Below are 27,607 nucleotides of genomic sequence, written 5' to 3' on the forward strand. Positions count from 1 at the left end.
CGCAGAGCTAAGTGGTGAGGGGGGAGACACTGGGGGCTCCAGAAACAGAGATAGTGCTGGCCAGGCTTTTGGCGTGGGATGGCTCTAAGAGGTGGGGGACTGGCACTGGGGGACTCTGGGGGTGAAGCTAATACTGGAGGGCTTCGGGTGTGGGGCTAGTACTGGGGAATTCTAAGGGGTGGAGGGCTCTAAGAGGCAGGGAGCTGACAGTGGGGGGCATTGGGGCATCCAGGGTGGGAGCTGACACTAGAGAACTCTGGGGGTGGGGCTAGTAGCAGGGGAACTACGGGAGAAGGGCTGACACTGGGGGGCTCTGGGGATGGGACTAATATTGGGGTCTGGAATGAGGGAACTCAAGGGGCTGTATGCAGTGGGGCTCTGGAAACAGGAGGCTAGCACTGGAGGGTCTGGTGGTGGGGCTCTAAGTGGCAGGGGTCTGGCACTAAGGCATTCAGGGTGGGGGCTGGCACTGGGGGGCTCTGAGGGGTCAAGGTTGGCACAGGAGGGTTGAGTGCAGGGGACTCTGGAGTCAGTGGCTGGCACTGGGGCGTAGTGGAGGGTGGGGGGCTCTAGGGGTTAAGTCTGGCATTGGGAGGCTCAGGGAGCTGGGATGTACCCTAACCCTGGCCCCCAGAGCCGCCATGAACAGTCAGCTCCAGCTGCGGCAGCTGCCTGCCACATGACAACAGCCAGAGCTTAAGCTGGCTGTTCACAGCACCTCTGGGGGCCGAGGCTTTTGGTGGACCTGTAACATTTTATTTGCATATTCATTATTAGTTTGTAAATGGGTTTGCCCATCCGCAGTATAAAAGAGATTAGGAACCACATGTGCACATGTTTATATAATGAGCCTGGGCTCATCAGTTAATGTTCACGGTTACCCGCAGGCTTTCAGTATGCATCGGGAGCCCACTTAAAAGCAGGCTCCCCACATGCGCCAGCTCCTGGGGAAGCATCTGCCCCCTCCACCTCATACTGCTGCCTCTGCATCAGAGGCGGCAGCATGGGGGGGAAGGGGGAGAAAGGCAAGGGGAGTTGGTGCGTGCAGGGAGCTGACTGTCCCCCTACCACATATAACGGCTGAAATTTTCAGTAGTTACACATTTACTTAGTTAAATACATTTTAACACCCCTATTATTTACCTTGTTTCCATTTTGAGGAAATTTGTTTTAATAAAGTAACAGCAGCATATGGCACTAGCATCTTTATAGTCTAAGTGGGTATGGAGTTGGACACTATTTCAAGCCATCTGATGTTTCTTCCTAAGCTTCCTTGATCTGCTATTTGACTGTATACGGAGGGTAAAAATCAGCAAACCAAAAGAACTGGAATGAGAATAAATATCAGCCATTCACCTTGTTTAATGAAACAGAGTCTATACCAGAACAGCTTTTCTATTTAAGAAAAGGTCAATACTTTTACAATTTTTTATTTATTTTCAAAGACCATCATCAGCATTCATCAGAACTAATCTGTAACAAATTTCAATTGGGCATGAAGACCAAAAATAAATCCCCAATATAATGTAATTAAAAAGGAATTAAATTAAGCTCAAAAGAGCTTAATAGTGGATTTTTAGAGATGTAAACAATCAAATAGTATGCATTAGCAACGTGGTAAAAGACAAGCACGTTTGCCACTGCCAAACCTAAAATAATTCATTATTCACTTAGCTGAGTACTAATAACTTTTCAAGATAAAAAGTATTCCTTGGAAAAGTTCAGTAGTTTAGCCTAATAGAGATTAGATATTATTTTTCTGATCGACTAGAATCCAAAAAAAGGAGAAAGTGTGTGATATTTAAAAAGCACACATCTACACTGAAGTTTTGAAATAACTGTCTGTTCTACATGCTTCAGGGAAAATTTACATATATGTCCATGATTTTCTTTGGCAGGATTGTAAAACACACAACCTTAACCCAGTTCCTGTAACAGGGTCTTGTTTGCAGCTGTTCTTTCTTCCTCCCACACACTCAGTAATTCAACTCCTTCTCAGACCTTAGTGCTCTTTTACAAAACTATATCACAGTAAAATAGATTTAGTTCAATATCTGAAAGAAATGCCACGTGACCCCCGCCCCCCCCCCAGCTCAGGGATGAGCTGGGAAACCCCCCTTCATACCTTGCCCTGCCTCTTCCCCCAACCGATGCAGCCTGGTGTAGAACCAGGGAAAGGCCCCCATGCACTCAACAGCAGTGGAGGAAGTGGAGCAATGTGGCCCCAGCTCACTCTGCTCCCCTTGCCCCATCACTCTGCTGGTGAAGGATGCCTAGGGATTCTGGCCCCACTGGCTGCTATCTGGCCCCCTGCCCGTCCCACCCATGGCATTTGGGGGGCAGATGCCCCCTAGTGCCTTCCCACACATCACCTCTGCTTCTGCACATAAGCAAAAAACACATCAGTTTTGGCACGTGTAATTTAGGGTTAAGTACAGTCTTTAGCACATAATGACAATTCAGGTTTGATAAGAGAATTGTTGTAGTTCTTGGAAGACACCTAGTGTGCACTTTCATACAGAAAATATCAATTTTTTCCCTCTTTCGGTGTGTTCAGTACTGCAGGGGAGCACTAGGAAGAAAACTCACTTCTCTACAGCATAAGAAATGGCAACAGCCAAGAACAGGAGGCAAGGTAACCTCCCTTCTTTCATTATGCATTTGCAATGATGACACTGTCTTTGCTTCTTTCTAGCCTCAGAATATGTAGGTTTTATTGCTTTTGTTTTGATTTCCCCAAAGGTAATAATGGATTATTTATATTCAAATAAAAATTTGAATGTGTACATAGTCAAGCTGATGGGCAACAGACATATTTAGGCAGCCTCTGCTTGCAATGCAGGATTTAGCTAAATCTTCTCACTGTGAAAGGTATGAAACATGGGGGAATTCACCATCTCCCAGTGAGAGTGATGGGATATGCAGTCTGTCATAATTTGAAGAAACACAAAGGAAAATCACCATAAACATATCTTAACACTCTGAGTAAATATCCCAGACCTAAAAAAGAGCTCTGTGCAAGCTTGAAGCTTGTCTCTAGTTTCTCACCAACAGCAGTTGGTCCAATAAAAGGTATTTTCTCACCCAGTTTGTCTCCCAGTAAGGGACAGACTCACCCAACCTACTAGTTTCTAACATGGAGAATGGGCTGAGAGAACTATGGGGAGTAGCAGGGGAAAAAAATCACTATTTTTCCACACCCAATCTTTAATTCAATTGAGAACTAATGTAGATTGTGGATACTTTTCTTTACACAAATAAAGAAGAAAACTTTAAACTAATTCAGAACTTCTCAGGTATGCCTATTATTAGCCTCTATAAATGCATGTACTTTTAGTACAGTACTATGTGGGGACAGGAGTACACCCAAACAAATCAGATTTCAGGTACTGTATCATTTTATGTGTTTGCACAATGCGGCCCTAAACCTGACTAGAACCTTAGGGCACTACTACTATAACATACATACATACATACACACACAATGGTTTTCCAGGGAGAGGGGAAACACAATGGGAGATGGGTGAGGAGCTATTACTATCAACACCCTCCTCCCATCTGCCACTGAGTGGGGACTGGGAGAACTGTACCCACGTAGAGGAGAGAGTAGTCATCATCATCATCATCATCAACAATCCTTCCACACATTCTCCCCCCCCCCAACGTCCCCTGTACCCGAGAGAGGGGCGAGGACCCTCCCTCGCACACAGCCCCTTACGAAACAGAGCTGGGGAAGAGACTGTTTCCCTGCCTTCCGATCTGAGGGACACTCACTTTCTGTTGTCCTGAGCTCAGCCTGTTACTCCCCCGGTCTGAGGTGAGCCTAGCGTAGCTGCCAGTTAACACGAGCACACGGGGGTGGAGGTGTCGGCACCAGCCAGCCCGCAGAGAAGAAGCGGGGCGCCTGGCGAACCACCGGGAACGGCGGCGCCTAGCAGCGAACTTACTCACCCCACCGGCTGCCGCCTCCAGCCCCGGCTCAGCACGGCGCCCGGGTCCAGCTCATCCCGCGGCCGGGGGCTGGCTCCCTGCCCCCGCCCGGCAGCTCCGCCTCCCGCTGTCACCGCCGAGCTCCTGGCAAGAGTCAAACGGCCAACTCCGGGCAAGGACTTCGCCGCGCGCCTCACCTGGGCGGGCCGCCTCCTCCGCCGGGCCGCACCGCGGCCCGAGTGACGGCGCGGCCCAGCCACTCAGCCGCCAGCCGGGGGCCGGGGAGGGGGAGCGGAGGAAGCACCGCAGCCTATGGGAGCTGGGCCGGGGCGGGACCCGGCGACGACGGTCGGGCGCTGGGCTGTCCCCGCCGCTCGCCTGATTCCAGCAGGCGCGCCCTGGGGCAGCGGGGCAAAGGAGTGTGAGGGCAGGAGAGACGTAGAGGCGGGTCGCTTGATAACGGGAGGTAGCGCATGGGAGAGGACTGAGTGAGGGGGGAGAGCGAAAGGACAAGCAGGAGCGCTAGATACCTGAAAGGGAGGGCTTGTTTCTCTTTGCAGTCGCCCCATCCTACCTTACCCCAGAGAGCTGCGACTAGCTACAGGCCTCGCTGCTGGGAACTACGCTTAGCTTTCTTCGCAGGGCGCCCCTGTGTGCTGGGTTACATGCCAGGCGAAGCCGCAGTTGCAATTCCCCTTTACAGCCCGGCGGTTGCATCGTGTTTATGCATCGGGTGCATTCTCACTGCTTGGTCAGTGGCAAGTGAGTCACTGCAATCCCACTCACCAGCCTGCTGCCGCCCCCCGTGGGGACACCCGCGTGATCAGCTGGCAGCCTCTGTAGCATCACTGTGCACAGACTGGGGGGCAAGAGAGAGGCGCCTGCTCTGGGGATGGAGGTTTTGAGTTAACTGTTGGGATTTCGCTCTGGGACACATAACTCAGCAAACCCCTCTGCGCCGGTGTTTGGAGCGGAAGAGCCTAAACACGCAGCAATCCCCAGCCTACTCCACATCTCCAGAGGGGAACCAACACACACCAAAGGGGGTGGGCAGAGCCAATGGGCACCCGGCGTAGCGCGGCCTCCTCACGCCTCCCCAGTGGGAAGAACTGGGGTCGGCGAGGCCACGGGGGACCCGAGCACCCACTTCCAGCACCTGGGGCAGCACCAGGAGCTAGGTCTGGCGGAGGGTGGGTGGGACACGAAATCGCTGCCCGCTCCTGTAGGAGCGGAGGTTCCGGGCACCGCTAGGGCAGGGAGGGTGAGGCGGCGGCAGCACTTAAGAGTACGCGCCGCCCGCTTCCTTTCTAGCTCCGGCTTGCTCCGCCCCTCCCGGGGTCCTCGCAGCGCTCGCCCCGCAGCTCCGCCCCTCGCTCCTCCCTGTCCTCAGCCGCGAGCAGTAAACGGGTCGGGCCTGCACCTGAGCTACTACTGCGCCGGTGTCGGTGGCCTAGCGGGGGCGGCGTCGCATCGCCCTTCTTCCTGCCGCCGCCATGGAAGAGGACCTGGAGCTGGAGAGGTGAGAGGCCGGGGCGCGTGTTCCCGGGCACCGAGACAGGGCCCGCTGTGAGCTGCCGCGCCTGCCTGGCGCAGTTGTTCCCTTCCCCGGCCCACTTCAGCACCGGGAGATGGGGGCAGAGGTCAATGCAGGGATGAAGAGTTAGAAGGGTGGGGGGCGCCTTATCTAGGCAGATCCCTCTTCAGTTTTGAAAGTTTACTTCTGTACGCGCCCCTTGACAACTCCCTGGTGGGATGATCACTCTTGTGCCAGGCCTCTGGGGGACGCAGCCCCAGGAAGGGCTAGTGCTGGACTCAGTAAGAGGCCCATTAGTTATGTCGGTTCCCTCCTTAGACTGGCAGAGGCCAAGCTAATCTTCCTGATTTAGAGCCCGTCTGCTGGATCTGTTGTGGGGCATGATATAAATTATCTGCTTCAACAGGTAATATTTGTAGTGCTTCGGGACCATTAGAGAGCCTTTACAAGAGAAGTGGATCCTATTGTCTGTTCATTGTTTATTGTCTGTTTGTTGTTCATTGGTGCTGATGAAAGTGTTTAAATTTTCCACTTTATAACATTACATGCCATATAATAAAAGTTTATTTAAAAAAGGGGTGGCTTCATTTAAGTGGATGCTTCTGGTTTCACTTACCTAAACATCAAGACATCATGGTTTGGAATATTTGGGAGAACAGGGTTCCCAGTTTACAGTACACAGACTTACACACAGGAGACCTTTGACTTCAGTTTGAGAAATAGAATTGGTTTTCTATTCCTATTACATCAAATATATTTTACTTTTACCTGTCTTAGATTGGTGTTGAACCATACAATGTATATTACCAAAAAAAAAAAAAAAATTAAGACTAGCTCATTCCATGTACTGCAAGTATTCTAGGATTGCAGAGGCTGCTGTTCCAGTTATAGGAGCCCTTCCTCTACCTGTTGCAATATCATTCCCCTGTCCCAAGACAGTAATCTGATTCCCAAGTGGATGTAATCAGAAGAGTATCTTATCACAGGGAACTCAGATTATTGGTGAGAAAAAATAGGTGTAGTGAAGATACTGCTGACTTCCAGTTGAATTCTGAAATCCTCTATAGGATTGGCTCAAATTACTTCATTGCCTCACTGAATCCCATGATTTGATTATGATCTCCTGGAACAATATAATTGCCAACGTTAGAAGTGAGACTAGTGCGCTCAGAAGACTCGTTGGAAACCTGGCCCATGACTGTGGAATTTGCTTCTGGGAAGACTGAACCTCGGTGTCTTCAGAATAAAATAAAAACTCAACTTTTTTCAAACCTTATTTTGTTAAGGAAAGGCATACTTGTATAAATTAAATTACCCCCCACCCTTATTAAATGAAGAAAAACAGGCGATTTTCTATTTTCACTTTAATAAACTTGGGTTGCATGCCAGTACCTGTTACGGCTGTAGCCAGATAACTGTGGAAGTTGCAAAATTAATAAGCCCTGTTTTGTTAATTGAAACAAAGCCTAATCTCTGACTGTAATTATTATAGTAAACTTGTGTTTACATTGACAGTAACAACTTTCAGGGGGAATAAAATGACAGACACTTTGCATTCTGTTGGAATGAGATCATTCATTCTGCTACGCAAATTGACCCATGTCATACCCAAAAGAATAGTAATAGAGAGGTAGCTGTGTTAGTCTGATCTTGCTAAAACAAAAGGAAAAACTATGTAGCACTTTAAAGACTAACAAGATGGTTTAATAGGTGATGAAACCTCAAGTGCTACATTGTTTTCTTTTGGGTATAAGAAAAGGAAAAACTTTCAGTTTAAATCCAGGTTCATTTAGTTGATTATTCAGACATAACAGACCTGTGTTTTACTTTCTGGTTTGGAAATGGACCAGAAGCACTTACGTTATTGGTAAATCTTGTTGGTGTTTGTTGTGGAATTGTATGAGAGTAATGACTGAAATAACAGTTCTGCAGTATGACTTGTCAACACTACAACTAACCCATGTGTAACAGATTCTCATGTGAGATTACCTGTTAGCAATATGTCTAACAATGATAGCGGCAATGAAAGCTTCTCTCACTGCTTTTCCAGTGTATCTCTCACCCAGTTAGAAAGTCCTAACTCTGTGGTTTCATTTACAAAAATAACTTGTTGCCTCCCCTTTCTGCCTCCAACTGATAGCGTAGATGAGACAAAGATAATATTGTGTTGGCTGAAGTGAAGTGATAATTGGGCCTAAGAGAATGTAATGATCTATTTATCTCCATAATTCTTCAGTAAAACACTTGTCCCCTATGATGTTAAAAAAACAGCTAGTATGGCACGTCTGAAATATCAGACTAAATAAGCATATGTCGTTGTGTCAAGATTTTATTGGAAAAATGTAGTGACCACATTAATTGCTGTAGTAAATCTAAACTAGACCATCATAACTTCTACATGTGCCTCAGTTACAGAAAAGCTATTTTAGGGATTTGTAGAGAGTTTTTAAAATATTTATTTGAGCTGTTTTTAGGTACAGGTTGGACTTCCATTGTCCGGCACTCTCAGGACCTGAGCGGTCCTGAACCAGGGAGTTTGCCAGACCAGGAGAGGCCAAGGCTCCTCTCTGGGTTGTGGGGTCCCTGCAGCCTGGGCTTCCTTCCCAATTGCTGGCCCCCTGCTGTAGCTCCTGGGGTCAACCTCCTCAGGCTGTGGCTCTCCAGCTGCCGCCAGTCATACTTCTATTGGGGTTCCCAGCCAAGGCCAGGGATTCTCCCCGGCCGCTGCTGGCACCACTGCCACCAGGATTCCTGGCTTGGGATTCCTCCCAGCTAGCACCAGCTCTGCTGCCACAGAGGTTCCTGGCTGGGGATTCCCCCTAGCTGGGGATTCCCCCTGGCCAGCGCCAGCTTTGCTGGTGCTGGGGCTCCCAGCTAGGGCCAGGGATTCCTCCCAGCCACCACTGGGGCTCCCCAGGGCTGGACTCCCCACCTACCGCAGGACCAGGGCTCCCCAGAACTCCCCTGGACTCCCAGCTGGGCTTGTGCTCCTGGCCTCTGGGGCTCCCTGGTCCAGAAACATCCATGGTCCTTCTGGACTTAAAATAGTGTATTCTTAAAATTGTACATTTAATGTCTGTTATAGACACTTCCTAGATCTAGAGCAGCCCCTGTCCAGAGTGGTTCAGGCTGGCCGCTACAGCCCTGGCCAACGCGGGCAGAGGCTGCTTCATGACAGCCTCCCCCGTTTCCTACCCCTTCCCGCCTGCAGCCTCTATCCATGGGGAGCTCAGACCCCCACAGCTGCAATATCCCTACTGAGTATCACTGTACTGTGTTCTGATTCGTATTACTGTACCAGTTTTATTCACTTTTATCCTCTTTTTATCCTGGCTCTAACTCACTTTGTTCTATGTTCTGTATTTTTTTTTTCTTGCTTTAACATGAACTTGGCTACCCCTCTGAAGATTTTAATTTACCAGGAATAATGGATACTGTATTGGGTAGCTCTTGTCATGAGACCCATGCAGAGTCTGAGATTTAAAGCAGTAAATAAGCAGTGACTATAAATACCCTCAAGCTGTAAATAAACTAAGATTTCCCATTCATCTTTGCCACTGCCTATGGCAAGTGTTTGATTGAATCCCCATAACCTGCCCCCTCCCCCCCAATTTCAAATCTTTTCAGCTGGAAGTCAGAGCCTGGCAGTTTCCTCTGGACATCCTACTATTAATTATAATGGAGAATATCCAGAATATAAACCTGAAACTTTTATTAGCTTTATTAAAACACGAGGCTAAATTCCAGTGAAATGTAATTGATGCTGAGAGTATAACTTACACACCAAGAGATAGGTACACAGGGGTTATAAAGCAACTAAGAGAAGAGTGTTGAAGTGTTTGATGGGGCAGATTATTTTTTACTTCCCCCGTTCTTACTGTTTCTGCCAGCCTTCCTCCTTATATCCCTTTGGCATGTTAGTTATTCACAACACCATTCATGTCCCTATCCTGAAGATTTTGCATTTTAAACAATACAATCTCCTGCAATTAAGATATCCTTGCCTTGAATCCTAGAACAGTACAGCAATATGTGGTCTTCTGGGAATATATTAGACGTGATTGGAGAGAGCATTAGATATGCATTTCCTCACTCATGATCTCTTCCACAGTTAAAGCTGCCTTCTAGTTGCCAGAAACATTTCACAACTCCTGAATAGCATCTCCTCCTAGAACTGCCATCCAAACCTAGTTTGTGCATCTACTTGAAATTGTTTGTTGTCCGATGGGATAAGACTCTTAGCATCTGGAATAATCTCCTTATTATGCTAAGAACAGTCTTTTTGAAGTGCACAAGTTGTACTTAAAATCTAAATTCTTAAGCTATAAAGTTGCATATTAGAAAGGAAACAGAATTTAATATCTAAAAGTAATAAACTATAGATCTAACAATCATGAGATCTTGGTTCTGTATGTAGACCTGCTAATTGACATTGGATATGTAACATAAAAGGTGATCTGCCAGATAAAAACTGAAGATGAATTTCTGTGTGAAATCTTCAGTAATCAGATTGTGGGGATCATTAGCACAGAAAAAAGCTTAAAATAACACTTTTTTAAAAAAGAAGGGACCTATTGTCAGTCAGCTGTTTAAAGACAATGGAATTCTAAATCAGATTAGTTAACTCCAGACTTTCCTAAAACATACCTTCCATTTGATTCTCATATGTCGATGTTAGGTACGTGAACATGTACCCGAGTACACGGTTTACCAATGAGCCTGGGCTCATCAGTTAACTGTCTTGGTTACACGCAGCCCCACTCCCCACTGATACAGAGGCAGCAAGCCTGCTCCACATGCATACCAGCTCCCACTGATCTGTCTCCTTGCCACCCTACCCCATGAGGCCTCCTGTCCCCTGCGCTGCTGCTTCTGATACAGAGGCAGCAGCATGGGGGAGGAGGGAGAACAGGAGCTGGTGCTGGTGGGGAGCCATCTTAAAAACAGATTACCTAGGAGCACTGGCTCCCACTTCCCCTTCCCTTCTGTGCCCCCTCTTCCCCCTCTCCTCCGCAAACTTGTAAATATGTAACAGCTGAATTTAGTCATACTCACATCCGCAGAGATATTCTTGGTCGAATGAGCCTCTCAATGGACAGTCATCAGTACTGTAGAAGGATAATTCCTGCTAGGGTTTTCTCATAGAGTGGGAAGACCCAAGGGAATACCTTTCTCAACCAGGAAACACTCTTGTATTTTAGTTCCAACCATATCTAACGCTGTATGCACATGCATGAAAGGTGTCAACCTTACCGTTATATGAACTTCCACACCATATAAATGTGATGTCCATTTTTCATAGGTTGTTTGTACTTCCTTTATATACATGACACATACTTTGTGGTCAAGATAGACGTTCAAAGATCTTACAGTCAGGTGTCTTGTGGTTTTGGACACCTGATCCATTTTTCCGTAACCTCAGCTATTGGCACATTTTATGACTTTTCTGGCATTGATTTAGTCCTAGATTACCCAGTCATGTCTAGCGTTATCAAGACTATGGCCTATTCTTGCTAAACTAAAATCTTAAAGATCTGATCCTGTTGGCCTCGTGTTTTAGCCATGCAGGAGATGTTAGTCTCTATTTCGTGGATAAAGTGAGCCGTTTCTAGTTGTTCAAGACACCATACTGATTTTGGTGCCCACCCTATAAATGTTTGCACTTTAGTAGTGAAGCAGTTCCTGTGTCTATATTACCTGTATATTCAGTATTGTCGTAGCAATGATGGTCTCAGCATATTAACAAGACAAAGTGAGTGACTTCACCTTCAAAGGTGTCTCGAAGTATGTGCAAATGCTTTTTGGTGAACGATCTGTTCTACCTTGTATTTAGCAGTAACACTGAGTCCATTTCCCAGACCTGGAGAAGAGCTCTGTGTAGCTCAAAAGCTTGTCTTTCACCAACTGATATGGGTCCAGTAAAAAAATTACCTCATGCACCATGTTTCCATTGCCTGTATAGTTTATAATGCATTTTAGGATCCTGGCTGATGAAAGGTGCTAGTATAGTTGAAATTAGCAGTGATGGTTAGAATTCAAATTACCTAACATTTTCCATTTTAAGAATCTGTGCTTATATCTTAGTTTAACTTACTTATTTGGTCTACATTTTTTTCACGCTTGATGATTTTTAGCAAAAGTGAACCATCCGTTTCCAAGAATGAGACTAGGGAAATGTATGTTCTTTGGCTTGGTTTTATACCTTAACTTCCCTTTTTCTGTATATATGGAGCCTTACTAAATTCACAGCCATGAAAAACATATTATAAATTGTGAAATCTGGTTTTCCCCCTATGAAATCTGGTCTTTTGTGTGCTTTTACTTTACACAGATTTCATGGGGAAGATCAGCATTTCATAAATTGGGGGTGCTGACCTACAAAGGAGTTGCAGGAACATCACAAAGTTATTTGGGGGCAAGAGGGGAGAGTTACAGTATTGTCACCCTTACTCCTCACTGCCTTCAGAGCTTGGTAGCTGAAGAAGAGCAGCTGTGAGCCAGGTGCCTAGCTCTGAAGGCAGAGTTCCACCAGCAGCAGCACAGAAATAACCCTGTCAGTACCATACTATGCCCTTCTTATTTCAGTGTTACTGCTGGTGGCTTTTCTGCTTTCAGAGCTGGGCTCTTGGCCAGAAACTGCTGCTCTCCAGCTGCCCAGCTCTGAAAGCAGCACCACCACCACTACCAGCATAGAAGTAAGGGTAGCAGTACTGCAAGCCCCCCTACAATAACCTTGAGATCCCTCCCACCACTCTTTTTGGAGTCAGGACCCTTACAATTACTACACCATGGAATTTCAATTTTAAATAGCTGAAACCATGACATTTATAATTTTTAAAATCCTCTGACCATAAAATTGACCAGAGTGGACCATGAATTTGGTTGGACTCTGTTCATATCTCATCTTATTATATATTTTAGAAATATCTGTCTGTCTGTCCATCCATCCGTGAGTCTGTTTGTTCAAGAACTCCTCCAGAACAGATTTATTGAAGCATAAGCTAACAGATTTATAAATAAATCTGTTAATCTATAAGGTGTCACAAGACTCCTTGTCGCTTTTGCAGATTCAGACTAACACGGCTACCCCTCTGATACTCCTCCAAAACAGAGCTAGGACCACCTAATCTAGTGTGCACCTTCCTCACATTATAACTTAAAACAAGGTAAGGGTTTGGTTGTGCCAGGATAATGGGATGTGAGTTGAATTCAATTGTTTTTCATACAGTGGAAAGGGAGGGATCTGGCAAAAGGGAGTTATACTGAATAATGACCACAAGGGGGCAGCAAGAGGTCAGAGGTGAGGACTGGGACAACCATTGGGCCAGCAGGTGGCAGAGGTGGAGAAAGGAGTAGCTATCTATTATATTTCAGAGAGCTTCTTTGTGTGTCTGCTTCTCTGTGTGTCTCTGTCCCCCAGCTGAGCTGTTCCCACTGAAGCTGTAGCGGCCATGGACAGGCACTTCCTGCCTGGCTCCAACCTGCTGCAGCAAGAAAGGGCTGGGGTTGTTATCTCTCCCTGGGTCAGCCTGCATACTGAACACCTCATCTCCAGCCCCACCCCAAAGCCGTGGTTTAAATGAAGATAAACAAAACTTAATTGAATTAAGGACTCAAGCAATGCCGGGTAAATCATCTAGTACAATATAAATGTAGGTTAAAGACACTTTACACAATTTATTCTTTGATCGTTGCTTAAAATATGCAGCAAAATTTAATCATTCAGGAATATAAGGAGACAAGGGGCTTCTCTACACTACACGGAAGATTGATTGCAGCAGCAGCAATCTTTTGAGGTTTAAATTAGCGGGTCTAGTGAAGACCCACTAATTCGAACTGAGAGGGTGCCTCCATCGGCACCGGTAGTCCTACTCTTCATAAGGAGTAAAGGAAGTCAAAGGGAGCATTCGTTCCCTTCAACCTCCCACTGTGTGAATGGAGTGAAAAAAGATTTAAGATACGTCGACTCCAGCTACATAATTAACATAGCTGGAGTTGTGCGTCTTACGTTGACTTTGCCCTTTAGTGTAGACCAAGAATTGTTCTCACCAAACTTATCTCACCAACAGACCGATCTATTGTAATTGTTTTAGTCTGCTTCCAATCATTCAAAAATATTCAGGTTTTGTATGCCATTAGCTGCTCATGTGATAAATGATGCCAGAATTCCCAGTTGTGGTGCTCCTAAGGGAGTGTTCCTTTTGGACCAGACCATGCAGCTGTTTTACTAATCATAGTTCCCTGATTGCTTTAGGTTCTTCTCTTCATGCAGAGGCTTTAACTGTTGGTTGCTGCTCATTCCCTGCATTTATCTAGCACTCCTGTTCTAATCATTCAAGAGTTGCAAAAATGTTTGCATTATACCCAGGCTTTATAACTGGTGACAACTAGGAGAGCTGATTCTCCAAGAGTCCTTTTAAAAGTAAATATAGAATCCTGTTTACAAAACTGGGAAGTCTTTGGCTGATTCATTGTAAAGTCAACATGTGGAAATATATTATATGGAAAATATTCAAATGTCTGTCTTTTTACCACTCTCTTCGGTTGACTTTTCATAGTCCTTATCAGTCTGGAGAGTGCCCTGAAGGCACAGCCACAAAAAAAATAGCGTATTAAAAGAGGATTTTATGGATAGGACTATAATTAGCCAGGAAAAGAGAGACCAATGACAGACTGCTAGGGTGGATGTCAATCAATATGAGTTGAAATATCAGATAAATACAGGCATTTTGATTTGTATGTGTTAATTTTCATGTAATCCAGTTCTACTAGCTTCACTTAATTGATTAGTAAGTTTTTCTAAATTATATTATAATATAATTATATTATGTATAATTATATTACTGTAAAAATATATTGTTTGACATACAGGCAGTCCCCGGGTTACGTACAAGATAGGGACTGTAGGTTTGTTCTTAAGTTGAATCTGTATGTAAGTCAGAACTGGCGTCCAGATTCAGCCGCTGCTGAAACTGATCAGTTTCAACAGTGGCTGAATCTGGACACCAGTTCTGACTTACATACAGATTCAACTTAAGAACCCCAGGCATCCCCAAGTCAGCTGCTGCTGAAACTGATCAGCGGCTGATTCCAGGAAGCCCGGGGCAGGGGCTTCCTGTAGTCAGCCACTGGTCATTTTCAGCAGCTGCTGACTAGGGGACACCTGGGGCAGAGCAGCTGGGGTGCTGCTGGGTTGGTCCAGTGGCACCCAGAGCGGCGCTACGGGACCAACCGGCAGCGCCCCAGCTGCTGTACCACAGGCGTAAGGAGCAAAGCCGCGGAGCACGGGGGCAGCGGGACAGCCCAGACGCGCCGTGGCTATCCTGCTGCCCTCGGGCTCCGTGGCTTTGCTCTGCTTTGCTCCCCGTCCCCCTGGTCTGCAGACCAGGGGGACGGGGAGCAAAGCGGCGGAACACGCGGGCAGCGGGACAGCCCAGACGCGCGTGGCTATCCTGCTGCCCTCGGGCTCCGCGGCTTTGCTCTGCTCTGCTCCCCGTCCCCCAGGTCTGCAGACCAGGGGGAGGGGGAGCAGAGTAGAGCAGAAAGGCGGAACGCGCGTCTGGGCTGTCAGCTGGCCGCGCGCTCCGCTCTGCTTCCCCCCCCCCCCCCCCATGGTTTGCAGACCAGGGGGAGGGGGAGCAGAGCGGAGCAGAGCAGAGCGGCAGAACGCGTGGCCAGCTGACAGCCCAGACGCATCTGGGCTGTCAGCTGGCCGCGTGCTCCGCTCTGCTCCCCCCCCCCCTGCAGATCAGGGGGAGGGGGAGCAGAGCGGAGCACAGCAGAGCGGCGGAACGCGCGGCCAGCTGACAGCCCAGACGCGTCTGGGCTGTCAGCTGGCCGCGTGCTCCGCTCTGCTCCCCCTCCCCCTGGTCTGCAGACCAGGGGGAGGGGGAGCGGAGCAGAGCAGAGCGGCAGAACGCGCGGCCAGCTGACAGCCCAGACGCGTCTGGGCTGTCAGCTGGCTGCGCGTTCCGCCGCTCTGCTCTGCTCTGCTCCCCCTCCCCCTGGTCTGCAGACGGGGGGGGGGGGGGAGCAGAGCGGAGCGCGCGGCCAGCTGACAGCCCAGATGTCTGTACTTCATTCTTTATAGCATGATTAAATAATACATCAATATGAGGTTCACTGGTTTTTAATATGCCTTCCAAACTAGGGATGGAATAGTGTAGTTGATTAACTGATAAACCAAAAAGCAAAAGTTTACAGGCTAATGCTATAGATTACGCACACTTGCATCCCTCTCTCACCCCCACCAGTACATTTTTAAGCAGGCTAGCCAGTAGCCCGACTCAGTCCTGGATCGCGCCAGGTCCAGGACCTACCTCCAGAGCAGCTCAGCATTTAAACTGTATTAGGGGACAGGCAGTCCAGTTCAGTTCCCACTTGCGCCAGGTCAGGGAGCTCAACCCCCAACCCTGGACAGGGCTGACATCTACTTGTGTCATCTATACATCTCTCTGTTCCATTAGGCCTATTGAATCATGAGAGGTATGTTCTGTAGTTTCAGTGTTAAGGACCTGCTTGTAATTTGAAACTTCTTATGGTGTAGAACCTGCCTGTTCTTCACTGTCTCCAGCAATGTAGAATGCCACTGTAATTTCTCGCCAGTTGTGGTTATGAACTGCCAGGCCTTCACTCTAACTTCCTGTCTCTCCAGTTCCTTTGTGACTAGCTCATTTTTTTCCCCTTAACTTGGCATCGTGGTGTTTCCTAACCATGTATGATCGATCTCAGCTTCTCAGTATCATCTCAATTTGCCCCTCCAATACAAGAATCTTTTCCTTCAGCACAGACAACAGCTTGCATTTAAATCACAGAACTAGTGAGAGAACCAAGGGTTTTGGGTTTTTTTTCCATCGATAGAGGTAATCCATCTATTTGAGAAGTGGTAAGTAGGTTGAAGGAGGAATTCTTCCATTGACCTAGCTATGTCTACAGTAAGCAATTTTATATGTGAAATTTAACAGCCCTGTGTGATGAGCTAGATTGCCCTAAGTTTTAGATATAGACCTGTCCTTTGTGTAGATGAGGCCACTGAGAGAAGTTTCTAAAAGGGGTACGTCATGGTTGCTAAGAAACACTATTGTTTTTCAGTTCCATGTCCTAGGGCAGATTGTATTTAGAGTAGTAAAACTTTCTGTTTATTCAAAATTGGAAATAAATAATGTATGGTGATGTGGCAGATAAGTTTCTTCGATGGCTTTTCATATGTACAAATGTAAAATTATGTGTCTTTGTAGTAGGGATGTCAATATGTAGTCGGCTACACAATTAACTGATAAGCCTAGTCTTATTGGTTAATCTTGTGGACTACACACACTCCCAACTCTTGCTGCCTCTGTATCAGAGGCAACAAGAGAGGGTGGGAGCGGGAGCCCAATGCCTACGATGAGCTGACTTTAAACACGCTCCCTATGAGCACCAGATCTACCTGCCCCCTCACCCCTGCACTGCTGTCTCTGATAGAGAAGCAGCAACACAGAGCATAAGGGCGGCTGGCTGGAGCCAGTATTTGTGGGAAGTCGGCTTTCAAACAGACCCACCTCCTTTTCCTCCCCTCCCTTTTTCCTCCACTGGCAGACTGGGTTCCACCTGACACCCCATGCTACTGCGTCTGTATCGGAGGCAGCAGCACAGTGTGGCAGGGGGCTTCCCAGAAGTGTGGCCAGGAGCACATTGGCTGCCACCTCCGCCCCCAGGGACTATTGAATAATCATGTAACCGCTAAGATTTCATGCAATTACATGATTATTCAGTTACATAATATCTAAGATCCCCATTTTGTAGCTATCTTTGTGGGTTTTTTTTGCCTTGTTAGGTAAAGTTTTGGACTATGAAATGAAAGGAAAATGATAACTAGTTGTGACCTCCCCCATTTGAATCGCTACCTTATGCAAATTGGTGGCATTGTCACTTCAACATAGGAGCCGGCTTTCTGTACTTTCAAGAATTTAGGGTGGTTTTTTTAATGGTCTATGAATCTAGAAGTTTTTAATATTTTTTTTTTTCCTTTTTCATATCTAGAAAAGCAGTAGAAGAGCTTCTTAAAGAGGCAAAACGGGGGAAAACCAGAGCTGAAACAATGGGAGCAATGGGTTGGTAAGTTCTAATACAGTAGATATTTTTAAATTTCATTTGTATCTTTAAATATAGGTGGAATGAAAAAAAAACCACTAAGCAGTGTCAAAAAAAGAGCCATAAACTCTACACTGAACATATGGCAGAACTTTCCTCTCTAACGTTTAATTTTAATAATATTGTATTAAAACATTTATTTTATTGATTTTTACATGCAGATTTCTCCAAACATCATAACAAGAGGTGCAAAAACTTTAACTCTGCTAACTGAGGTGGAAATTGAAGAAATTTCTGCCTGATTGAAAATTGCCATACCAAGCATTTACAGAATATACCAGTTGGAGAACAAGTGGTACTTCTTGTGGTACTAAATCTTTATCACAGTGCTCACTGAATCAGATTTCAATCAAGATATTTATGAGATTGGGACATATTTAATAGTCAGTTTCAACATAGATGTAGTAGTATTTTGGCCAATAAATGCTTTTTTGTTTAGATTAAAAATACTAATTAATATCATAAAGAAACTTTACAACACATTTTATTATAAATTGTCCTTTTGCAGTACATTTCTGTTTAAACTACAGCAATCTATAAATTGAAACTAACATACACTTTTGGAAGCTAGTGTTATTTGCTCACAATTTTTAATGTTAAATCTTAAATAAAATGCAAGGAATTTTAATTGCCCTCCAATTCATGTTAATGGAAAAAAAACTAAAATTCTTGTTTCTTTTAGCATATATTATAACAACTATTAATATCATTAATTTGGAATAAAGATCAGTATTTTAATTTTCACAAAATACAGGACTATGTAGCACTTTAAAGACTAACAAGATGGTTTATTAGATGATGAGCTTTCGTGGGCCAGACCCAGTTCCTCAGATCAAATAGTGGAAGAAAATAGTGGAAGAAAATAGTTACAGCCATATATATATATATATATATATATATACACACACACCAAAGGATACAATTAAAAAAAAATGAACACATATGAAAAGGACAAATCACATTTCAGAACAGAAGGCGGATGCGGGGGGGGGGGGGAAGGAAGGTGAATGCCTGTGAGTTAATGATATTAGAGGTGGGGAAGGGTAGATGTCTGTGAGTTAATAGTATTAGAGGTGATAATTGGGGAAGCTATCTTTGTAATGGGTAAGATAGCTGGAGTCTTTGTTCAGCCCCCCGCGGAGAGTGTCGAATTTTAGCATGAATGCCAGTTCAGAAGACATTCAGATCTGCACTTGAAAGAGAATCCTCTGAACTGGCATTCTGTTCTGAAATGTGATTTGTCCTTTTCATATGTGTTCATTTTTTTAATTGTATCCTTTGGTGTACATATATATATGGCTGTGACTATTTTCTTCCACTATTTGATCTGAGGAAGTGGGTCTAGCCCACAAAAGCTCATCATCTAATAAACCATCTTGTTAGTCTTTAAAGTGCTACATAGTCGTGTATTTTGTTTCAGCTACACCAGACTAACACGGCTACATTTCTATCATTAATTTTCATAGTTACTCCTTCAAAGTATACTTATACATAGTACAGTAATATAATACAATGATTTAATCAGAGGAATAGTTCATGTTCTCAAATTGGTTTGGATGTCTTTGTTATCAGGAGCTCTTAAACAAATTTAAGACTGTTCACACATGCAGACTGAGACTAGTTTCTAAGCAGTTTGAATCAGTTTGTAGATCAGACAACCCTGACCCTTGCAAATGGTAGTGATATATCCTAAGTAATGGTAGGACCACACAATCAGCAGACTTCTCATGGGATTTGTTTTTAAAATAGCTGCAAATGGGTTAAAATAAAGTGGTTATTTTCTTAAAAGAATCATTCTTTTTACATAGGGTTTTGTCTAGACTTAAAAGTTACATGTACACAGCTACGTCCGTGGGTGTGAAAAGCCTTACCCCGGAGAGATGTAACCATGCCCATCTAACCCCTGGTGTAGGCAGGGGTAGGTCACCAAAATTATTTATTCTTCTGTTGACCTAACTACTGCCTCTTGAGGCAGCAGACTATATTCACCCATGAGAGAACTCTTATCAATATAGGTAGTGTCTACACGAAAACAGTGCAAAAACCCAGGTGTAGCTTTGCTGCTATAGCATTTTAAGTGTAAACATCCCTAGTCTTACATCTGGTGTGCTCACAGTGATTTTAATAAATTATACTATTTTGGTTAGAAGTGTGATTTTTTTTTTTTTTTTATTAATAACAAAATGGTAAAGTTATAAAAGGCAGAATCACCTTTATATCAATATAACTGCATCCTCGATTTAATTACAACTGTTTCTAAACCACTGTAGGCATGCTCTAAACTTAAAACTTATATCAACATAGGTACAGCATTCAGGAGTTTGAAAAATCCACACCCTTGAGCACTATAAATGCAGTGTAGGCACATCTAGGGCAATGGAAGTATGCTTCTCTTGACCCAGCTACCTTCGCTCAGGGTAATGGAGTTCCTGCAGTGACAGAAAAACCTTCCATCTGTATAGCCTGTTCCTACACTACAGAGTTACAGTGGCATAGCTATTGTTCCATAGCTCTACTGCTAGAGCACTTGTAGTGTGAACATACCATAGTCAAAGAGACATGAAAATTCTCTTTACTTAGGTATTCTTTAGGTTTGGTCTTCTAAAGGTCATTATGGACTTGCATTATAATCCCGTGTCTACTATGAAAGCTTTTCTAAAATGAACCATAGAAAACTGAATGGTTTGTTGGTTTTTTTTTTTTTTTTTTAAATTTTGAGCAAAATCTGTTTAGCTGAATGTGTTATAAGAGAACAGTTGGAGAAGGGGCAGAAAGAAGAAAAAGATAATTAGAAATATTAAACATGAAATTATACTCTTCATGGAATCTTATATAATTCCTATTTAGTGTCTATATATGATTTTCTATTCGGCACTAAATAGAAATCCTCTGTCAGAAACCTTGTAGAACCCCAAAATTGGGGATAGGAATGTTTTCAGAGCATCTCTGTTGTTGTTTATGTCCCTATCCTATTTCTCATCTCTAAATTCAGGCCTACAGTTGCAGTAGAAGTGTGTTCCTATGCTCCACATAGAAATGCAATACACAAGGTGCCCATTGTACACAGTGATTAGAATGTCCTGGCCTTAGTGCCTTACTCAGTGTTACTAATAGGAAACAGCACAATATGCTGGAATGCAGGCCCGGCCTTAGGGCAATGTGAGCAAGGCAGTTGCCTTGGGCCCCGCGCCTTCAGGGCCCTGCGCTGCCTGGCGCCCACCCAGCTGCTTGCTCACTACCCTGGCTGGGAGCCACCTGGAAACACGGTGCAGTAAACCACAGCATGCTGCCTTAGGCCCCGCAAACTCTTTGGCTGGGCTTGCTGGAATGCAGTGCTATTCTTCATCTGCACTTGTTTGGCAGATACTACTTTGAAAAGGAAGGTGGCTCATTGCTAATTAGGACTACAAATATTAAAATGCCATTAAGATTTTGATTTAAACCCACAAGACCAGTGGCACCGTTTTTGTCCATATGATGAAGCTGTCGCAGCCTCTTTGTCTTTACGGCTAACGTATGTTTAAAATTTATAAAATATACATTCATCTTAGCCTGTGGAAGCATACAAAATAGGTTTTCAAAAACACAATACTTTTAAAAACATACAACCACATTGATTTTGTGGCGTGAAAGTGGTGTAATAGGCTGTAAATCAGGCTCAGTGATATGATCATGTACGCTCCCCCACCCACTACAGTACATGTGCTTTATGCATACTTTAAAGTACTATTTTTAATTTCTTAGGGTTTTTTAAATGAAAAACATAAGCACAGATTCCATTCTGTGGAACTTTGTGCTAGTCAGTACAGCCGCTCCCCGAATTGCGAACGGTCAAGTTATGACTGTTCGCACTTACGACCAAAGCTCCCATGGAGCGGTCGTAAAGGTGGTCCCCGAGTTATGAAAGTGTTTGGTCCGTAACTCGTTCGTAACTTGGAAAGAGGCTGTAGTAGAATGCTCTGTCTTGAACAAAATCCATATTTGCTGTCCTGAATCATTTGAAGTCAAAGACACAATTTCCATTAACTTCCCTAGATCAGACCTTCAGAATGGCGAAGGCTAAAGGTGTAGAGGGGTGGAGAACCTTTTTTTTTTTTTTTTTTTTTTGGGTCGGAGGCCACTGACCCACAGAAAAATCAGTCGGGGGCCACACAGAAGTGAGAAGCAAATAAACAAATCCTCATTGACGTGGCCCCCAGCTGAGAAGCAGAAAGACACTCCCCACGTTCCCCTTGCACACCAGAGAATGGGGGGCCCAGGTTAGTAGATTTTGTGTGCTTTAGCCCCACGGAGGTTGGTGGGGGTTTGGAGCACTACTGTAATCTTCCCAAGCCTTTGTGGCCCCCAGCTTGCCTAGACCTGGCCCCCATCTGGCCCCTGGGCCTTAGGTTCCCCACGCCGTTGTACATCTTACTAAATAAGGCAAGGGCTTGTGCCTCAGTAGGCTTCTCTATCTTAAAGAAATATTCTAAAATTTTTGCTTACACTGGTGAAGCCCACAAGGAATATGGGTCACTCCTAAACTTTATTTTTCATAGTACCACTGTGTACATGCTACACATTTTTATAGAAAAACTTTAGAAGTGCTCCTGGGATTATTTATTATTTCCTTTCAACTAGAAAGCTACAATTAAGGCTGCAATTTTTTCACGGCAGTCACAGATTCTGTGACTTCCAGCAACCTCAGTGAATTCAGCCCCAGTGGCTGGGTTCCCTTGCCACCCAGTGGAAGTACACTGCAGGTACCCACAGCAACAGGGAACAAAGGAACCTCATGGCTCCTGGCCACTGCATGGCAGGATGCCTTCTGGAGCTCTGAGCCACTGTGGAGGATGGTGCCCACAGAGCTTCAAGCAGCCCTAGAGCTGTCCAGCCTCTGTGGGCTGTCTGGGTATCCCACAGATGAACTCCCCATTTGTCATAGATATTTTTAATAAAAGTCGGGGCAGATCACAGACTCTATGAATTTTCTATATTGTCCATGACCTGTCTGTAATTTTTACTAAGAATGTCCATGACAAAATCTTAGCCTTTAAAGGTCTGGTTTAGTTACCCAGGATAGAAGTGGAGAAAAGAATAAAACTGACATTTGCAGTGCCTTTTAAAAATAAGGTAAAATAGCTATTTGTAGACATACAAATGTCTTGACTTTAATAGTGAGAGGTCTTGAAACTTTCTGGTGCTAGAAGAATAGTTTCTTTGTGATGGAATAGTACTTTTAACTCTCATTTTGCAGCATTGTCATATAGTATTCAGACCAGGAGAGATACTGGCCCAAGACTTAATATTACTGTCAGCCTCCAGTGTAATTTTGAGCACATGGAGAATTGCATTTTTGAAGGAGATAAGAAGACACTAAAATGTTGAGACCCTGTGAAGCAGAGATTTAGAATATTACAATATATGAGGGAGATTTCAGGTGATGTTGTCAAAGGTAGAATGTTGTCAAAGGTAGAATGTAATATAGATATTGTTACCATGTGAAAGTATAAGAAATGTATTAACATCTGGTGATGAAATGGGAAAAAATCATCTATTTGTTTAATTATGGAATAAACTACCTAAAATTTGTACATCTGACCATTTCCCCACTCATCTGTCTTTTCTGTCCTACTTTAGCAGTCAAAACTGTTCACATTCAAACTACCACGCTTTAAAAAATAAATACGTACATCAAATGCTTTATTCTCCTCTTTTCAATATGTTAGCATGACAGGAGCCTGGATTAAATCAAGAAAAAGCAGGGAATACTGTCTTGAAGATGATAAAAACCAAAAGATTGCTATGGATTGGAGTCTGTGCTGGCATGAAGTGAGCCCTCTGAGCTTAGTAGCACATAGATAAAATAACCCATTCCAATGAGATGATAAAAACCAAAAGATTGCTATCTCATTGGAATGGGTTATTTTATCTATGTGCTACTAAGCTCAGAGGGCTCACTTCATGCCGGCACAGACTCCAATCCATAACACCTGCAGCTCTGCTTCAACCTCTTTCTGATCTTTGGGCTGTTGGATTCCTCCTATTAGTTTTGCACAGAGGACTGTTTCCTTCATTCTCATTGTTGTGCAGACAGCAATTGTACTGTCAAAAACAAACATTAAACAAGATGCTATTTATTAAAGGAGATGGTTTTACAAAGGCAGGGACTATCTTGCCTCCTACTACGTCATGTAGATCAGTACTAAAACAGTACATTTGCTTAAAAATAATTAAAAAGCTAGCACAAACAGACAAATGCAAAGTATTTAAAGTTTTCATTTGGGTATAGGATGCAGAAAGCTGCCCTAATACTTTAAGAAGCTTAAGGTACAAAAGTTAAAGCTGGTGGTAAGCTTTCTGACATCTTGGAAAACATTTTGAACTTGATCATTGAGGCTATGTCAACTATCATAGCTTGTTCTTCCAGTCTGTGCTTCCACAAAGTCTCCTCTTTCCACAAGCTGTTTGGCTGTTTTATACAGAGAACAGACTCTTTACAAAGGAAAACAAACAACTATCCCGTCTCCTCTCTTGAAACCCTTGTGTTATCTGCTCAGACTTGTTCTTTGTTTACTTCTCTTTCTGTCCTTTGCCTTATTCCCCATCCCTCTGGAAGGGTTGTCTACCCAATCCAAATCTCTTTCACCATGTCTGATCTAGGGCCTCATTCCCTTGCACTGAGAAGCCATTGAGTCGGGACAAAAGTATGGTTCACATAACAAAGCAAATATATACTGTTCTGTGTTGTACAGTACTTCTGAATGTATTTTATATTCCATCATATCTAGCAACACAACCTCTAATTTCCCGGAAGTAGCTCTGAATGACCATAAATTATCAGGATGTATTTCTTGTATTTCATACAAAACATTTTGCCTCCAACAGCACCGTGGTCCCTAACACGATTCTGGGTCATTCAGTGATAATTAGAGGATAGAGTACCACCTATTGAATCAGCACTACTAATTTGTAGAGAGAATTTTTGAAGGTTTTCAACCTGCACATGAAACCTCAACAAAGAGCAAAATTAAAATGTTAGTGCAGATCACAAGGGTAAAGCAAATCTTCAGAAACTTTCACTTACAGGTAGGGTTACATTCTTGTCCCGGGCAGTCTCGTATTTGCGGCCTCTGTCCGGTTTAAAAAAAAAAAACAGAAAATACCGGATATGTAAAATGTCCGGTATTTTCTGTGTTTTCTTAGACGGAAGGCTGCTTGGGACATTCTTCTCCTGCTGCATCTGGTGGGTGGAGCATGGGGATTTAAAGGCACAGTGACAAGTTTTTGTGCAGGGTTGGGGTTGGTTGTTTGTTTGTTTGTTTGTTCCTCCCCCCCCCCCCCCCCCAACCAATTTTTTTTCCCTGCCATGGTATTTTTTGTGGAAAGTATCTGGCAACCCTACTTACAGCAGAAGAAAATTCTAAATCAGATACTGAACAATCTTAGTTTTATTCTGGGCATGTGTTAGTAGATGACATGTGTAGGGAATAAAAGATTGTAAATAAGAGCACAATATTTGGGTAATAAAAACTAGCTGATAAAAAGACAAATTCTGTGTTCTAGAGACTACTAGATGTGCTGCTACATAACAAAGATAAGAAACATAAAAGGGGGAAAAGGATTGGTATCTTGAGTTTTTTGAAAATTAAACTCTTCTTTTGAAAGACATTTCCCAAACCTAAATTAAGAACTTTAATAGCCTGTCTCTTTTATTGCTATAGCTCCTTGATGTTCCCCATGCAAAAATGTTTTTTACTTTCTAAATTTTTCAATTAATTAAATAAACTATACTTAATATAGTAAAACTTGATCTTTCCCTTTCCTGTCAGACTTGGAATGTATTATAATTATTCAAAAATCAGATAACGATGTAAGCATTGATAAATAATTTCTAATATGAGCTAAGCAGGTTCACATATATAGAATGGAACATAAACCTCCATCTCCACATCTTTTTTTTTTTCTTCTGTATTTCTTCCCTACTAAAGTAACAACCATTCAGTTTCGAGCCCCATGACTAAAATAAAAGAGGAATGAATTGGGAACATCCTGAATGTCTTTTCCTGTACTCAGAGTTTACACTAGGTGGCATACAAGGAAAGCCAAAACCACAAACTTGAATCTCTCTAAAGATTGCAGAGAAGTCTCCTATTGAACTTTTATATTTGTGAAGATGTTGTTTTATAATTGCTTTGAAATGTCTTTACAGGATGAAGTGCCCTCTTGCAGGTACAAATAAGAGATTTCTTATTAATACTATTAAGAACACGTTACCCTCTCAGAAAGACCAAGACCAAGACCAAGACCAAGAACATGAACAGGAACAGGAGGATGACAGAAAGCAGCCTGAGCCAAGTGAAAGCAGGAAAGAAGAAAAACCAAAGAAACATAGAACGTATCCTTACACACCCAGCTTTCAGGCCAGAAGAAGAGTCAGCTATTCTCCTCCTAGGTACCGGAGCAGGAACCGGCACACAAGGGATAAGTACGAAAAGTGACCAAGCAAACAATGACAAGGTGAAGAATATGTGCTGTGATAAGCCAAGAATGTAATTAAACCTTGGACTGTGAGGATGTTTATTAATCTTTAAAAAGAAGATCTTGTTCAATACAGATCTCTTAGCTGGCAATTGCTTTTGTGAGAAATAATCTTGGAGTGGTTTTATAAGACTTTATTTGGGGATCCTTAAAATAAAGTACCACATTAATTTGTGGATTAGTTTAGAACTATATATATTTTTCCCCTCCCTAATTAAACTTAAGGACTTTATCTCAGTGGTTCTTGCGAATCAATATATTTTACTGTTTAGCCTTTTAGTCTGTTTACATTTTTGGAGACTAATGTAAGCAAATGTGTATTTATATGCAAAATTGATGGTTATTTTGATACTAAACTCAATTTTAAAAGTTCATTTCTGTTCATGTTAATTTTGCAGGATAGATCAGATCTGAAGAAAGGAAGACTCAAGCATGCCTAGCCCACATGTATATTTTATGTAGTTTGTAAGAGGTTAATGTCCATCTACTGAGAACTGCTGACTTCTGTAAATACTTCCTTTATTGTTAAGAACAAATTTGAAATGGGCATTGTTAGCTTTAACAATGTAGGAGGAATTATCCGTAATATAGATTGTATAATATGGTTCACTTGTGCCCATATATGCTACAAACTGATCAGAAGTGATAACAAACATTAGCAGTAATAAACTATAGATGCAATAATTTTGTCTGTGTTTAGACTTCCTTCTTCAGAGGACTGAGTTTGAAAAATATGAAAACATGGTGCTTTAAAAACAAACCTCAGCACCTAAAATTAACATGTCACTACACAGGGCTATGAATTTTACAACTAGATATAACACTGCATCCACATGGAATAAAAAATTGTTTTCTAACCACTGACATAACTTTCAAAGCCTGTGAGACAATTTTGTAGTGGTATAATTCTAAATTTTCTGACTTTCACTATTCATAAATGTAATTACACATCAATACTCTGTATGTCTTCATTCTCTGTGTTCTGGTTACTTGTTTTGTGAAGCATTTGGGATTTAAATATCCTCAGACATAACTATCTGAGTGAACATATGGCTTAGCTTTATGAATTATTTCAAGTGAGTTGAGAATAAATTTGAAATACATTAACTGAGGACGCATTATGTATCATTTGTAAACCTGGAGAAAGTGAACATTTAAGATTGCTATGGTTCTAACTTTATAATAAACCTAAACATGAATAGCTGAAAAATACTCTTGCATAAGAGGACTCAGTCTTTAAAAAAAAAAAAAAAAAAAAAAAAAAAAAAAAAACTTTTCATAGGCCCCATATAATTGAGTTAAACAGTATTAATTTTTCATTACATTTAAAATAACATAAGAAAAAATACTGTAAATACAAAAGTCATTAATTTTCTCACCAGCTAAATTCTACTAATTTTATCTTCCAGTGCTTTAAGTGAGCGTTCATTTCAGAAATGTATTAAATTAGGATTGTGTCATATCCAAGAGGCGATCTAGAGATAAAAAAAT

The 27,607-nt window shown here is 43.2% G+C and overlaps 2 protein-coding genes across 7 annotated transcripts in view; one reads left to right on the plus strand and one right to left on the minus strand.

The window, feature by feature from the left end:
* LNX2 (ligand of numb-protein X 2) overlaps nt 1–4,220 on the minus strand; it is a 93,670-nt gene extending 89,450 nt beyond the window's left edge. For 2 of the 5 annotated variants that reach the window (XM_075919227.2, XM_075919226.2), the window contains exon 1: nt 3,952–4,220. The gene's annotated coding sequence lies outside the window, so the exon portion shown is untranslated. Of the gene's footprint in view, nt 1–1,143; nt 1,352–3,774; nt 3,927–3,951 lie in introns of those variants that run through there. The other 3 variants (XM_089775522.1, XM_006138913.5, XM_075919228.2) reach the window with 3 other exon arrangements.
* Nucleotides 4,221–5,260: 1,040 nt separating this feature from the next.
* POLR1D (protein) lies at nt 5,261–27,223 on the plus strand. 2 transcript variants are annotated; one of them, XM_014581474.4, is made up of 4 exons: nt 5,261–5,449; nt 17,486–17,560; nt 25,788–26,095; nt 26,515–27,223. In XM_014581474.4, the coding sequence occupies exons 1-3, from the start codon at nt 5,424–5,426 to the stop codon at nt 26,074–26,076; spliced, it is 390 nt and encodes a 129-aa protein (XP_014436960.2). In that variant the 5' UTR covers nt 5,261–5,423; the 3' UTR covers nt 26,077–26,095; nt 26,515–27,223. The 2 variants fall into 2 exon arrangements, with proteins under 2 accessions (XP_014436960.2, XP_014436959.2); XM_014581473.4 differs by having other exon boundaries at nt 5,262–5,449; nt 25,788–27,223.
* Nucleotides 27,224–27,607: the final 384 nt, after the last annotated feature.

Source organism: Pelodiscus sinensis, chromosome 1 (assembly GCF_052426305.1).
Source record: "Pelodiscus sinensis isolate ZL-2025 chromosome 1, ASM5242630v1, whole genome shotgun sequence".
NCBI classification, from domain to species: Eukaryota; Metazoa; Chordata; order Testudines; family Trionychidae; genus Pelodiscus; species Pelodiscus sinensis.

Bases quoted from the DNA above. Each gene is read 5' to 3' on its own strand.
- POLR1D (XM_014581474.4), top strand. From the start codon at position 5,424: ATGGAAGAGGACCTGGAGCTGGAGAG. The intron at 5,450-17,485 runs GTGAGAGGCCGG...TTTCATATCTAG, and splicing joins GAGGACCTGGAGCTGGAGAG to AAAAGCAGTAGAAGAGCTTC. The intron at 17,561-25,787 runs GTAAGTTCTAAT...ATGTCTTTACAG, and splicing joins ACAATGGGAGCAATGGGTTG to GATGAAGTGCCCTCTTGCAG.